This window comes from Phyllostomus hastatus, unplaced genomic scaffold, assembly GCF_019186645.2.
Source record: "Phyllostomus hastatus isolate PE091 unplaced genomic scaffold, TTU_PhHast_1.1 phas_scaffold_1066, whole genome shotgun sequence".
Taxonomy (NCBI): domain Eukaryota; kingdom Metazoa; phylum Chordata; class Mammalia; order Chiroptera; family Phyllostomidae; genus Phyllostomus; species Phyllostomus hastatus.
In genome coordinates this window covers 22,434,312-22,448,467 of record NW_025334004.1, presented here as the reverse complement: position 1 = coordinate 22,448,467, position 14,156 = coordinate 22,434,312, and the positions used below count along the sequence as shown (strand labels likewise).

The 14,156-nt window shown below is 46.7% G+C and overlaps 1 protein-coding gene across 29 annotated transcripts in view; it reads right to left on the bottom strand.

The window, feature by feature from the left end:
- TCF7L2 (transcription factor 7 like 2) overlaps positions 1-9,526 on the bottom strand; it is a 188,845-nt gene extending 179,319 nt beyond the window's left edge. For all 29 annotated transcript variants that reach the window (XM_045853949.1, XM_045853954.1, XM_045853953.1 and 26 more), the window contains exons 1-3: positions 8,855-9,526; positions 8,511-8,577; positions 8,177-8,301 (exon numbers count right to left, since the gene is read on the bottom strand). In XM_045853949.1, coding sequence (XP_045709905.1) covers positions 8,177-8,301; positions 8,511-8,577; positions 8,855-9,043 — 381 coding nt within the window. In that variant the 5' untranslated portion in view covers positions 9,044-9,526. The remainder of the gene's footprint in view (positions 1-8,176; positions 8,302-8,510; positions 8,578-8,854) is intronic.
- Between the last annotated feature and the right edge of the window lie 4,630 nt (positions 9,527-14,156).

The following is a 14,156-nucleotide window of genomic DNA, read 5'->3' as shown; positions in this document are numbered from 1 at the left end:
CTAAGACTTTCCCTTTCACCATCCATCGTTCTCAGGACAGGAACAGCACCCCTGCATTAGGAGCCTCTTCCTTTCGATGGGGAATGAACGTCTGACCAGGATTCTGGGCTACTGCCTGCCCTTTCCGAAAGTGTCCAGGGGGGCCTCTGGCTTCCCCTGGGAAGGCAAAACCAGCACTGCCTGGCAGGTATGTGGGCTTAAGCATTCCTGCAGAGATCTAGACACCGGAACACTCAGACCCTCCTAAAACAACACCTTAAACAAAGGCATCACTTTGCACTTCCCAGCATCCTCCAGAAATCCTGCTGCAACACAACGAAGGCCTTTGGACGCAAGAACAACCTCTCCCACTGTCTCCGTGTTCCATCAAATGTCTATTTACCCTCATTAATTTCTTTCTTTTCTCTTTCCTCAACCTGAAACCATCAGCCATGAGTCAGAGAGGATCATTAACTTTTACAGCTTCCACACACATCCACCTACTCACATTTGGGGAAAGAAGTATTGACTTGCAACATTGCCCGAGACCAAAAATCTGTAAGAAGAAAAAGAGGGGAAAAAATTGCTTCAAGAAAGTTACATCCACAGGTCTATGGGGGGATGCTACACGTTCATTGTTTTTCCACTTGGTGCTGCAATCTCTTGCAAAATAAAAAAGAAAGGAAGAAATATTGAAGTTGAGCTTGGTGATGGTGATCGGCATTTCTCGGTTGATTTTTTTTTTAAGAAAAACTAGATGATTTTCTTCAAATGTTAAGACAAAGTTCATAAACTGCTTGGGGCGGGGGGTGGGGGGGTAGGGGGTAGGGTATAAAGTGAATCAAGTTTCCTGCTCCTGAACACACTTCTAGCATCCAAACACACACAAGCTCTAACACAGCACTTTTCGTTAAAAGTTGCTACACTAACACTCTTAAAATGATGCCCCCATCATTACTCCACTTAGCAGTCACAGTGCTGCAACTCATAATGCATTAATTTGCATTAATGTGGGTTTCATATGTCCTTCCCTGGCTATGCCATTGTGATTCAGGCTTAATAAAACTGACACGACAGTAACACAGCGCCTTTTATTTCACTTTCTAAAACAAACCAACCCACCCCAAGACCCACACAAATCCTCTCGATTTTTAAAGCATCTTACTAATATATTTAGTACATCATAATTGGCCCAGCACGCTGGATCCTAGTTATCTTCTCAGTAAATATTTATAGCATCACTCTTTCCCATTCATTCTGCATTTTCTGGGAGAATCGCACTGCTGCCTACATCTGCAATTCATTGACTTTACAATTTACCACATGTTGGGATGGGAGAGGTCTTAGCTCCATTTGAATCACTGCACAAATATGCAAGTGATTTATCGGCTTCAAACTGAAGACTGCAAGAGAAGGACTCCACTTTTCCTGAACATTACTTCTTCTGGCAGACCATGAACAATTACAGTTCGTACTAATTAAGCTCTGTAAATGTGCTGTGCCCTGCTAATGCCTACCAGGCCTCAAATTTATTTTCATGATGCCAAACTTTAGGGAGCGATTTTAACTCCTTCAGAGCTGCTGCCACTAATAATAGCCATTCCTTCCCCCTTTAGATGGAACGGTTTGGGGCTACTTCACGACAAAAAGAATAAAATGTAACGGGCCAAATTACCAGCCCGAAATCAGATGTGCCTAAGGAAGGAAAAGCCATCCTGGGAAAACCGAAGAACACCAGGGCTGATAACCCGTTCAAAGATCCCACAGCCCCATCTTTGTAATGAGCTGGTAAGGGATTCAGATCTGTCCCGGAGGGCTAGTAAGTTTCTGCATTCCATTGATTAGAAAATAAAACCTTTCAGCCTCGGTCTTTAAGTTTCTTTAAGTTTCGGTTGGATGGAGAGAAGTATCCCGCCAGAAACGACGGAGCCATCAGCCCCCCTCAAGTTTCCCACACCTAGGAGCCCCCGTGCCCCTTTACCCATGTGGTCAGCTTGTAACACACAGAACAACACACTTTCAAAAACTAAATTAAAATCAGCCAAGTAATTGGCCTTTGAGACCTCCTGCAGCGGGAGGGGGGTGGGGGGGGGTCTCGCCCACAAATGCCCCACCCCCAGATCATCTCACAACAGCTGATAGGAAATGTATCTGTTGCAAGATCCTCACTTTGGGTGAGGAGTGGATTGGAACTAGTCTCTGCTGAGCAAAGTAATAATATAGTTTTTAACAGCCCGCCCCCCTTCCCCCACCACCACCATGGTCCTCCCACCTCTCATAAGAAACTTCCAATCCCCAGTTTGGATAAAGACATTCCCCAAACCCGAATCTGTGTCCCATCTTCTTATACTTTCCTAATCCCAGCCCAGCATCTTCTCTGCCTTCCTGGGCGACATGACATTTCTGTGCCACCACCCCCATCCCCAGACATCAGCTCATGTTTCTCAAATGAGTGGCCTTCCCATCCCCAACATAAACCTGGATTGTTCCCTCTCATCTATTAATTTCTTTTCATCGACTCTCCTCACCCTCACTTAAAAAAAAAAAAAAAAAAACCTCCCGTTAACTGGGGATGCAACGTGTGTATTTTCCCTTCCAGCTCAGTAGAAGGAACATCATATAAATTACAGAGCAATCTCCCCTATCAGGTTTCTCTAAGTATTCTGGGAAATATGCACAATATAGGCAGCATAGTCTTAAAAAAAAAAAAAAAAGGAAAAAGGGAGAAACCAAAAGGAAAAAGATGCAAACACCTAGAGCAACTTTGCTTTTGAAAAAGGCATTTGTGCAGGGCCCCCCACTGAATTTCCATCCCTGAAAGTGCTCTTTATAAATGTGTATAACAATAGCCTAGAGGAAAAGTACAAGTCAGCTGCCAAGGAGGGGGTGTCTGTCTCAGTCAGCTCAGATTGCAGAGGTGGGGGTCAGGGGAGGGGGGAGGGCAGCATTTGCGATGGGCTTCCCCCCAGCCCCCCCAACTCATTGCTTATAATTAGTGAGAGAAATCTGAGCTACTGCCAATGTCTGCGGACCTTGAATATTATAAGGCCAACGTGGCGTCAAATATCTTAACATTCATAAGTGTTATGGGCTGTAAATAAAGCCTGTGGATTTATGACCCGGTGGCGCTTGCCAGCAAAGGACTGGGGCACATTTCTTTCAGCAGACCTGTCGAGGTGCAAGTTTGCCTTTGGTTGTAAAATTAACCATTTCCTTCACAAATGTGCTCAATTATAAGTCAGAGTTGAAGATTTACTTACACGGTTGCCAATGTTCACTCCCAGAAGAATCTCAGACGCCCCCACCACACCCCCCTACAAAAATAAAAGCCTCCAGGATCTGACTGACCCCTCCTTTTCAAAACTTCTGTACTGTGTCACCTCCGAACAGTTATAAATGTGGTTAAAGATATTATCTAATTCCACTTACCAAGACTAAAAAGCTTACAACCTACTTCCTTGGAAAGTGCTTATTTATTTGGCAAGTCTATGGTTTAAAAAAAAAAAGCAAAAAAAAAAAAAAAAAGAGAGAAAAGTAAATCACTCCTTGCCTTAAGTCTCTTCCCTGCCCCCAATATAATGTCATCTACTTCCTGTGCAAGAGAGAGCCTCTGCTAAATCCAGGTTGTCTCATACTTAACTGCCAATAAACCAACTTCCACATAACTTCCAGACAGCTGGGGAAAAGGTCCCCGGGAGTTTTAGTCATGGTCCAGAAACACGCGTCCGCACAAAAATTTGCAGCTGTCCTTTCTCTCCAGTGCATTTTTAATGTGATTCGGGGGGCCCCTGTTGTGAAGCCTCTGACAAAATGTGAAATCCTCTTAGATGCCTGCTCGTTGACCCACTGTGCTTGCCTGCGAGAAGCCGCACCAAGGTTTCCCCACCAGGAACTCTAGGCACTTTTTGCAGGCACACAGGCACCTCGCAGGATGGAGAGGGGCATTCGGAACCTGGAAAGGCTTCTGCTGTAAATCTTTAAAAGCACAGCCTCCAGTGCAACTCTTAAAATGCGAGTTTTCTAAAGCAAATATTTTTGCGCTGCTCCCAGAACAGCCCTCTTGATCTGCCAACCCCCGGACACCTTCCTGTAACTTTTTCACAGCTTGCTAAGAAACAGAAAGCTGACCAGCTTCCAGCAGGGACTCCCGAATGAAATCCATTATCAGTAAAATTTCAAAGCAACGTGCAAAACTCCGCGGCTGAGAACGGGGGTTGTCTTCCTCTAAATCTTCCCTCAGTCAGATAGGGGGCATCAGTGAAAGCTACTTCCCTGTAGCCGTCAAAAGTTTCCAAAAACACTTCTTCCAGAGAAGCACTTTAGGCTCCCGACTGCTTAATAGTTTGTTTCTGGCGTTTCAGAAAGCTTTAAATTCAACAAACGCCAAAGCGCTGGCATATTAAATTTATAATCATTAAAATATGACTTACTGGGTGAGTGTTGAACCCATAATCCATACTGCAGACATTAAACCCCAACCTATAAAGATTAGCACTGAATTAATGCTGTGGCGGTCAGATTGAAATCTAAACATGTTCGCCATAAATATTTCGGAAGGAGATGAAAAACAATTAGCATAAATACCAAAGAAGGGCAAGAACACCTGTTCTTTTTCAGGGTGATAAGCATTTTATTGTTCTCTATTTAAAATGTAATGACCTGTGTAATTACAGTAATATTACATTGTTATGTAGGGGCTTGGAATGTCACACTTTGAAAAGTGTTGTCAAAACAATCGGGGGTGAAGGTGGGGGGTGGGAGGACAACAGGGAAGGACCACCATTAACCCTTCACACTCCAAGGTCTAGCTCTTTTGTATTGGAAAGGATTATGTTGTTTGAGTGAGAAGAAAACGTCCATTTTTCACAAGGCAGAAAGAGAAGTTGCCCGGCTAAATAGAACCCCAGTGAATAGGCCCCTCTTGGTTCCCTTTAAATGCTAGATTCCAAGTTCAAAAATGAATTCAAGATGCTGCCTATTTATTTGTTCAAACTAGTAGCAAATAGTTCAGTGAAAAGCAAACAACATTGGAGGAAAAGATGCGAGAACTCCAACAATCAAGTCCTGAAAAAGAAATTCAAACCTAACTAGAATTTCGACCACACCACATTCCCTTTCTGTTTTGGCAGGAGGAAAAAAGAAATGCAACACTACTTTTTCCTATCAACTTTAATATGGTAACAGTATTCTTATCTTCAACATACAAATGTTACCACAATTCTAATATTTGCAGTTCTATCACTTCCCATCTACTTAACTAGACCTCTCTCCTTAATGCGTTTTTGTATTCAAATCTGTCGTTTTAAAAGCCGTTCCTATTACTGTATCAAAGACTAAATTAATGTTATGCAGAAATCTTTGTCGTTTTAAAATAAAATTATTACTATCAAGCTTTATGGCGTCTTCGGCAATTAAAGCATTATTCTTGAGATAATGTATTATTCATCATAAGCCGATTTAATGATACTCCTTAATTCTTTACATTCTTAAATAGAAAAGCAGAAATCAGGGATCGAAAGAGTTGGCTTTTTAAAGGCTGAAGCTGCTTACAGGTACACTCATAAGCAACAGAAAATGTAGCAAAAAACGCCACCGCCAAGGAGGGTCAGGACATGAATTAAGCATATAGCTAATTTGTCTTTACACCTTGCCCTCCAAAACACCCTCTATGAAGCACTAAGAATTTCAGATAGGCATGAAAAGACCGCTGTCTTGCCTATAGATTCCGCCGGCAGCTGTATCAAATCTGGAATTGCAAGCTGACCCCTCTGATCGAAGACGTCAGGAGTGACACATAACAGCCTCTCGTCCTCATTTCCATTGCTCTGCTGCCCGGCCTAAATAAATAACTTTAATTTTGGAGCACATAATCTAACCCAGGTAACGGAGAGGAAGGCGGAAGGGGCAGCACACACAAAGATGTCAGTTGCTGTTTGACATGCAAATACCAAAAACTGCCTACTGAGTTCGGAAATGTCTTTTCAGACCCAATCTGATGTCACAGCACAAGGCCACCCGCTAGGTCCACAATTAAAATAACTAGACTCCTTCTATTCCTATAATGCCCACAAAGGGAGCCTTCCTTTTCGCACCAGGAAATCACTTCTTTGCCTCTAACAATTTCCCTGTTTCCCCATTACAACACAACACAACAGCTCAAGTTTTCAGAGATAGTATGGCGAGACTGCCAGCGGTCACAGTCGTGGAGTTTGCAAAGAGTCAAGAAAGCCAGCAAGCCCGCCATCCAAGCTCAACATTCAGATGGCCTTTCAGATGGCCAAGTGGATTTTAAAATAATACCATCGCAGAGGGAGGGGGGAGGGTAAGAAATTCTCATGGTTACTTTGGAATGTTGCTTGGTCGGGTTGGTGAGTACACAAACCATCCGATTCCGAGCCGAAAGCTCCTGGTTTAAGATGCCCTCAAGCTCCCAAGAAAAATACAACAGAGCCATAGCAGGGTGTGCTTCCCCCACAGCCCGGCCCCTGCAGCCAGAAAGAGCTGGCCCTGCAGGAAGAGGTCGGGCTGAAACGTTCTCCCAGCTTCCCAAGCATGCAGAAGCCTGAGCGCAGGGGAGGGGGGAATAATTATTTCTCTTTCCTAGCCATAAAAAATGACCGGTCTAGCATGCCCTTGCCATTTTTGCCGGGACCCAAAGAACAGGTCAAACCTGATAGTTAATATTTTAATGCTTAAAAACACTTGTAGATCTGATCGACTCCTGTTCGGCAAGCCCTCGGCCATTAGCCCTGAATCAACGGCTGCTGAACAGCGGGTGCATTATTTCAAATGGCTATCTCCAGTTACCGAAAAAGAAAAAACAAGAGTAGTAGTGTGTGTAAATAAGAGGTAGGGGGACCAAACCAGAGAAGGTGCAACTGACAATTCCGGGAAACCAGGCACAAACGGCTGAAGACTGCATCTAGAGATTCTCAATCCAGGCTTTTTTTTTTGAGGATGGGGAAAGGGAGTTCAGGGCAAGGGCAGGGGGCAGAGGCCGTCCGGGAAGGGGATGAGCCTCATTAACAAATGTCAGCGGTGGGTGCGGGATGTAGGCTATGAGAAGCAGCCCAGGAGCCTGGCACCCCATGCAACCGTGGGGCCCCCAAAGTTGGAAGGCTCACTATCAGCAGCCCACTCCCTTAAGGACAGACGCCTTTAGCCTCCTCTGTAGCCCCTTGGGCCGGCACACCCTGGTGTCTGTCTCCCCTCCCCCAGGGCCCACTGAGCTGGCGCGCGCAGACCCCGCTCCACGCCTGAAGCCACCAAAATTCCCTAGAAATACATCAAGTCCGCTCGGAGGAAGCCGTGCGGGCTGCCCACAAACCCAGGACCCCAGCCACAGACAGGGGCCTCACCACCCAGCGCGGCCCCGGGGAGCTTGTAGCCAGCGCACCGGGCAGCCGAGCCAGCCAACGCGCCCAAGGCGCTCGCGGCCCTGCAGGGTAGCTAAAGGAGAGGAAGCCCAGAGGCCCCAAGTTTGCAGCGGGACCACTCGGGCAAGCATGACCTTCCAGGGCAAAAGGGGAGGAGGGCTCTGAGCCTGAGATCAGCACTAGAAAGCTAAATAAATAACCGGCCGAAAAAGAAAGCCGAGTCGCTTCTCCAGGGCCCCGGGCTCCGCGCGCTCGCTCGCTAGTTTTCAAGTCCAACGCCTGGAGGAAAATTCACTCTCTACCCCGCGCACTCCGGACGCAGCCCAGTCACTGAGTCCCCGGCAGCGGCAGCCAAGGGGTTAACCGGGGAAAGCCCAAGACGCCACAGAAGAGGGAAGGAAGAGAGAGAGCGAGAGAAAAGAAAGAGCCACACAGTCATCTTCCCAGGGTGAAGAAACAAACAACACCACCGAAGGGGGAGGGGACAATCAGAGCGCAAAAAAAAGTTCTTCTGATTTCTTTCGCCCCCAACAAAGCCCTGCATGGAAAGAAAGGTCTCCCCAACATCACGAGGCAGCAAACTGAAAGCAAGAACATGGCGAAGTGCAAACAAATCCAGTCCACAAAAGGCAGAAAAGTTTGGAGAGTTTCGGGCGGCCTGGGCCACGAGCGGGGGAGGGGAGGCAGGGAGGGGAGGAGGTGGGGAGGGGAGGAGGTGTGGAGGGGGAGGGAGAGGAGGGGGAAGGAGGGGGCAGGGCAGGGGCCGCATGCGGGGCAGGGCTGGCGGGTAGCGGGCGGGAGCCGGGCGCGGAGACACTTACGGTTCGGGCGGTGGGCGAAAGAGATCCGTTGGGGAGGTAGGGGCTCGTCAGGTCGGGGATCATGATGAAGGGGTAGCCGGGATACGGTGGCCCCTTAAAGAGCCCTCCATCTTGCCTCTTGGCCGCTAACATGGCGGGGCGGCGAGGGGACGGCGGCGGCCGCGCGGAGCGGGAGAGAGCGAGGAGAAACTTTTTAGAAAGTGGCCCAAGTGTCCAGGCGCCCCGGCCGGGCCGGCGCAAGGCCGGGCCGAGCGGGGCGCGGGGCCCGGGCGCGCGGGGCGGCGGGCCCGGGGGGCAGCTGCGGGCGGCTGCGGGGCACGCGGGGCGTACTCACCTTCTTCCAAACTTTCCCGGGATTTATCTCGGAAACTTTCGGAGCGAGGCGGAGGCCGTCTTTCCGCCTTCCCGGAGGGGTGGAGGTGGGGAGGGCGAGGGGCAAACGCCACGCAGGGGTGGAGAGAAGGGGGGAGAAAAAGAACCGGCGAGGTAGGGGTTTTGGGGGGGAGAGAAAAACAGGGTTACAAGTTTTTGCAATGGTGGCACGGCACGCACACGCCGCCCGCCCGGCCCTGCGGTGCCCCGCCGCCGCCCCCAGCCCCGATTTCTCCCCTTTAAGCAACATTTGCCAAGCCCAGGAAATAGATTAAAAACCCCACCAGCCCGAGGGGCTTTTCCTACCTCGGAATCGGAAGAGCTGTTTTGATTCGTTTCTGATTCATTGACTAGAGACGATTTGACATCAGCTAAATCCCTCTCTGCTGAGGAGTTTTCGGAGCTCTTCTCCTCCTGCTCGCCCTCGTCTTTGAAGGAAATCAGTTCGTCGTTGGCGCCTAGGTCATCTCCTCCACCGCCGTTCAGCTGCGGCATTTTTTTTCACCCACCAGCAGCAATTTTGGAAGAAAAATGAAGGAAGAAAAGCCAAAAAAAAATTCCCCCCAAAAGTTTTGCCCCCCCAAAAAATATTGCAAGAAAAAGACCAGTCCAAGGTGAACTTTTTTTTCAGCTTTGGGGTCTTTTTCTCCTGGGGAGGGGAAAGAGGGAGGAGGGGAGGGGAAGGGGGGAGATCTTCTGCACGCGTGAGTTTGGGTTTCTTTTTTCTCTCGTTCCCAAGGATCCGATCAATGTGCAAAAAAAATAATAAATAAAAAAAGGGGGGTAAAAAAAACACCAACAACAACAAGAAGTCAGATATAAAGAGCAAAGGGGGGGGGAAGCCGAAGATACAGGAGGAGCTCGTGCCGCTCGAATTTGAGTGAGTTGAAGTTAGACTGAGAGCTTTTCAGTTCAAAGGCGGCGCTGATTGACAGATAGAAAAAGGGGGATCGAAATCCGGAGGAACGGAGTAGTCTGGGAGCGGAGATTATTGACAGGGCGAGAGGAACACACTCGCTTAATGAGATGCCGGGGGGTGGGGCCAGTCCGGTGACGTGTGCATAAATAAACAGGCGGGGTGGGCGGGGCGGGGGCGGCTAACAATGATCCTTTCGGGCGCCGGGAGCAGGAGGAGGAGAGGGCGGGGTAGCGGTGGGGAGAGAGATGGAGGGAGGAGTGTGCTGGGGGAGAGGCCTTCGCTGAGTGTGCGACCCCGGGAGTCTGTTCAGGGGGGACCGGGACTCTCTCCGGGAGTGGGGGGTGGTTGGGGGGGCGGCCTCAGAAAGACAATGCGGAGTGGGAGAGGAGGGGAAGGGGGTGGCAACCAAGTCTGGAATCGGAGCCGAGGAAGGCGGAAGGAAAGCCCACTTGGGGGGCGGGGATGGGGAGAGGCCCAGAAAAGTGCACTTTAGAAATACTAGAAATAAGTCTTGAGAATGGGTGGAAGGGGAGTATTACTGGGAGAGGGGTGTATGAGGGGGGTTCTTAGTGGTTAATCCAGCAGTGAAATCAGCCACCCTTGGGCGGGATGTAACAGAAGTCAAAAAGAAAGATCAGCCCTCCACTTTCAGCGGGCTTGGGGAAGTGGAGGGCTGGGCAGAGTTCCTGGTCACAGGCAGTGAAAGAAACTATTAACCCACGAGGTCTTCCCTCCCTTTTTTGTTTATTAGTAGTGAATCATTTCATTAAATGTCTCACTAGAACAAATACGCCAGGATGACCTTTTATCCAAAAAACAATCCAATATTGTAGTGTTTGTTAGGGGCATTAAAAATATCTTGAAGGTAAAATACATGATTCATTTAAATGTTGAGTCTTGTGGGTTTTTTCTTTTTTCTTTTTTTTTTTTCTTAACTGACGTCTCAGGTGGTAGGAAATGAGCTAGGATTCAAAGTCCTTTCTGACTTTGGAGGTGAAAAGTTTGGGCGTTAACACCACCAGGGAAAATAAAACTGAAAGTTCACCAACCCCTGGGATCAGAGGTACTGGAGTCTTTCTCCAAGGGGGTCTGAAATGAAATCCCGGAAAGACTGACCAAATAATCAAGATGTAGATGGCTCTGGCAGGAAATTGCTAACCAAGTTGATGCTGGAAGACCTCAGGGAGGAGATGGAAAACCTGGGGTTTGAAGCAGGTATTTGTTGATTTTTAGGCACTCTCCTGGGGAGCAGATTGATTTGCTACAAACTGGGGAGCAGAATTATGTTAAGGGGGAAAAGACCTAGCTTCCAAAACACAGTGTCCCTGGATGATGGAGCAAGAACACTTATTTTCTTGCAAATATCCAATGGGAAGTGGACTGGAAACTCCAACATGAAAGGGAGACAGAAAGAATCAGAAAAGAAAGAAAGAAATCAATAGGAATTAGCAAATTGTGTGTTAGGAAGTGTTGGCCTGGAGTCCATGATGTATTAAATTATCCCACCCATCCTTAAAAAAAAAAATTCACTTGCTTTTCACCAGCTCATCAGTACCTAAAAAGAGCAAATTTACCATGTAGTATTTAGAGAGTTTGGGGTATCAGCAAAACTGTTTTATAAGCTAAGGTCTCAGAAAGAAGACTACTAAAAATAATGATACCAAGATTGACAAAGCCCATGAATTCCCCTACAATGGAAAAAATTCACAACCACATTTGCACACTAAACAATAAGATGCAGAGAAAACAAAAATGGTGGGGGGGGGGAGGACTAGAATCACTGTAACTCCCAACTTTAATATTAATCAGGAAATCAGAAGTATAGCAAGAAGAAGCCTGAAAAGAAGTTAAACAAATGTGTACATTTAATCAGACAGGATTGAATAGGATACAAAGCACAGGACTAATTAGTCTCAGCAGGTAGGACTAACCTTCAGACTTCATAAATAAATAAGGCGGGCACAGTTTCTAAGAGGGAGAGTGGAGACAGAAAGGGGATTATTTCAAGACACCAAGTAAAAACATGAAGAATGAAATGCTTCACTGTTAAATCCATGTACAAATGGATTTAACAGTTTCCTTTTTTAGGTCTTTTCACTTGGTTGCCTTTAGATTTATATGCTTAGCAAATGACCATAGTTTTTCACACTTGCTAATTGTAACACGTATACTTGGTGTGCCTCAGTCTGTGTACAGCATAGACTTTCCTAAGGCCCATTTTAAGGACTTACTTACTTTAACTGGAACACATTTATGGTAATTCAATTTTCTGGCAATTTCTTTCTCCTGTATGGTGGTATTTTGTTTTTTAATCTAACCTGATCTGAATTAAGTTGGATAATGAGGCCTTCTATGTCCTTTATAGGACTACCTGGATAATAAAAGCTCATTAATATACTGACTTGAAATTTTAAAGAGCAGATTTATTGTTCTTAATGTCCTGGCCTGCATCTTTATCATATGTAAATATAAGCGCTTTCTTCCTGTGATCAGTAACCACATGTATTTTGGCATATCCTTATATTTCTCAGTCAAAGGGAACTCTTGAATCTTTCTTTCTTTAAATCTCTGATTTAATCGCGCAATTAAAAGTTATTTCATAAGAGCGCATGTGCCACGTTTCATTTCTTTGCCTCGTGCCACAAAAAGGCTTGGAGAGACCAGCAGGCCCTCAGAGGGTCAATGACCTCAGAGTCCCTGAAAGGGCTTCAGGTGATGTCAGGGTGGGGGTGGGGGAGGAGTTGGGCATGGAGCTACAGTTGGCAAAAAGCAAGGTCACATGATTTTTTAATCTTTGGCCCACAATGTGAATATGTAATTTACAGATTTGGTGTGAAATTCTAAAGAACAGCTGGCATGTGCCCAGGTTGAGGCAACTCAGACACTTTAAAAAAAATTTTTTTTAAATATGTCTATTGACTTGTGAGAGAGAGAGAGACAGAAAGAAAGAGAAACATGGATGGGAGAGAGAAATGCCAATTGGTTGCCTCCCATACCTGCCCCAACCAGGGATTGAACCTAAAACCTAGTTATGTTCCCCGACCAGGAATGGGACCCCCGAAATGTTGGTGTACAGGACAATGCTGCAACCAACTGAGCCACACCAGCAAGGACTTGGATTCTACTTTGATAGTTGAAGGCAAGTTCTCTCTCTAGATACGGATGACTCCTGCTACTGGGCAGGGATTCTGAAAACACGGAGGAAGCCAGACCAGTTCTGACTTTAGCCCAAACTAAGGGATTTTGCCCTCTTGGTGTATGAATATTGGGGCGGGTTGGGGGGGGACGGGCAGGATTAAGGAGAAGCTGTGACTTCTTCCTTTGGAGTCTGTCGTGGGAGCCAGACCAGGGCCTGAACTCTATAGGTAGACTGTCCCTCCGTCTCCCGTTCTTTCCCCATCTCCTCCTTAGCTGCTGCTTCTTCACTTCTTTGTGTACTCCTCCCTGTCCGCCATTCTTCTATTAAAGAATAGAAGGGTCCTATTGGGTCCCTGTGGGTCCTGACCTGTGTGGCTCAGTTGGTTGGGTGTCATCGCAAAGCTAAGTGTCAGTCCCCACTCAGGCACGTCGAATCTCTCTCACATCAAGATTTCTCTCCCTCTCTCCTTCTCTTTCCCTTTCTCTAAAAGAAAATAAAATATTTTTTTAAAAAAATCTTTCTCTGTGGAATTATGTTGGTATTAGTAAAATGCATAAAATTTTTTTATCCTCACCTGAGAACATTTCTTCATTGCTTTTAGAAAGAGAGGAAGGGAGAGAGAAACATCCATCTGTTGCCTCCCACACCTACCCTGACCAGGGATCGAACCCTCAAGCTAGAGTAATATGCATTAACTTAAATAAATAAGTTATCTCCCCCAGGTATGCTTTCTTGTTCATCCCAACTGAGGAGTAGGAAAAGGATACTCCAGTTTATATAAATCACCTTTGGGGCACAGGTTCCTCGTGGGGAGTGACGTCAGAGTGTTAGGTGTCCTCTGGGAAATGCGCTGGGTAGAGACAGCAGACATAGGCCCCGTTACCTGTTCCCCCTTCGTCCTGTTTCACCTGGCAGTTGAAGTGGTTGGACGGGATACGTTCTTAGACCCTTTTTAGCATTCATAGTCCATGATTCATAGTTTCAGCCCCCACCTCATTTATGGGAAAGGTTTACCAGCACACCAGCAAAACAGACAAACCGCATTGGAAGGTTGGCTTCGGAATTTAGGAGAAGTAAGGGGAGTCTGTTCAGATTCACCAGAAGCAGAGAAGACATGTTGACAGCCATATTCAGCTCCCTCAATCGCTCGGCAAGATTCTACTAAATTACCCTTGACAGCGATGCGTACATGTGTGCGTGTGTGTCTATGTATGTTCTGTGTGATTTTTCTTTAAAGATCGGGGCTCCATGATGGATGATCTGTTACCCACTGTGTTGGACTTATCTATGCAGGGAGTGTGCTGACTGATGGAAGCCAAAAAAAGAACCTGAAAACATAAGGAAGCTATAAAATGGGGAAATGTTTAGAAGCCAAAGTCCTGATTCCACTGTGAGATTTTCTGTTTGCTTTTTGTTCTGCGTGGGTGATGGTTCCTTATTTGGTTCCTTAAGGAAAGCTACTCCCTTAGCCAACATTAGGAACACTAAAAATTGGACACCTAAGAGTTTTCAATTTTAACAGGAAGAAGAGGTAGGTAAAAAGGGCCCAC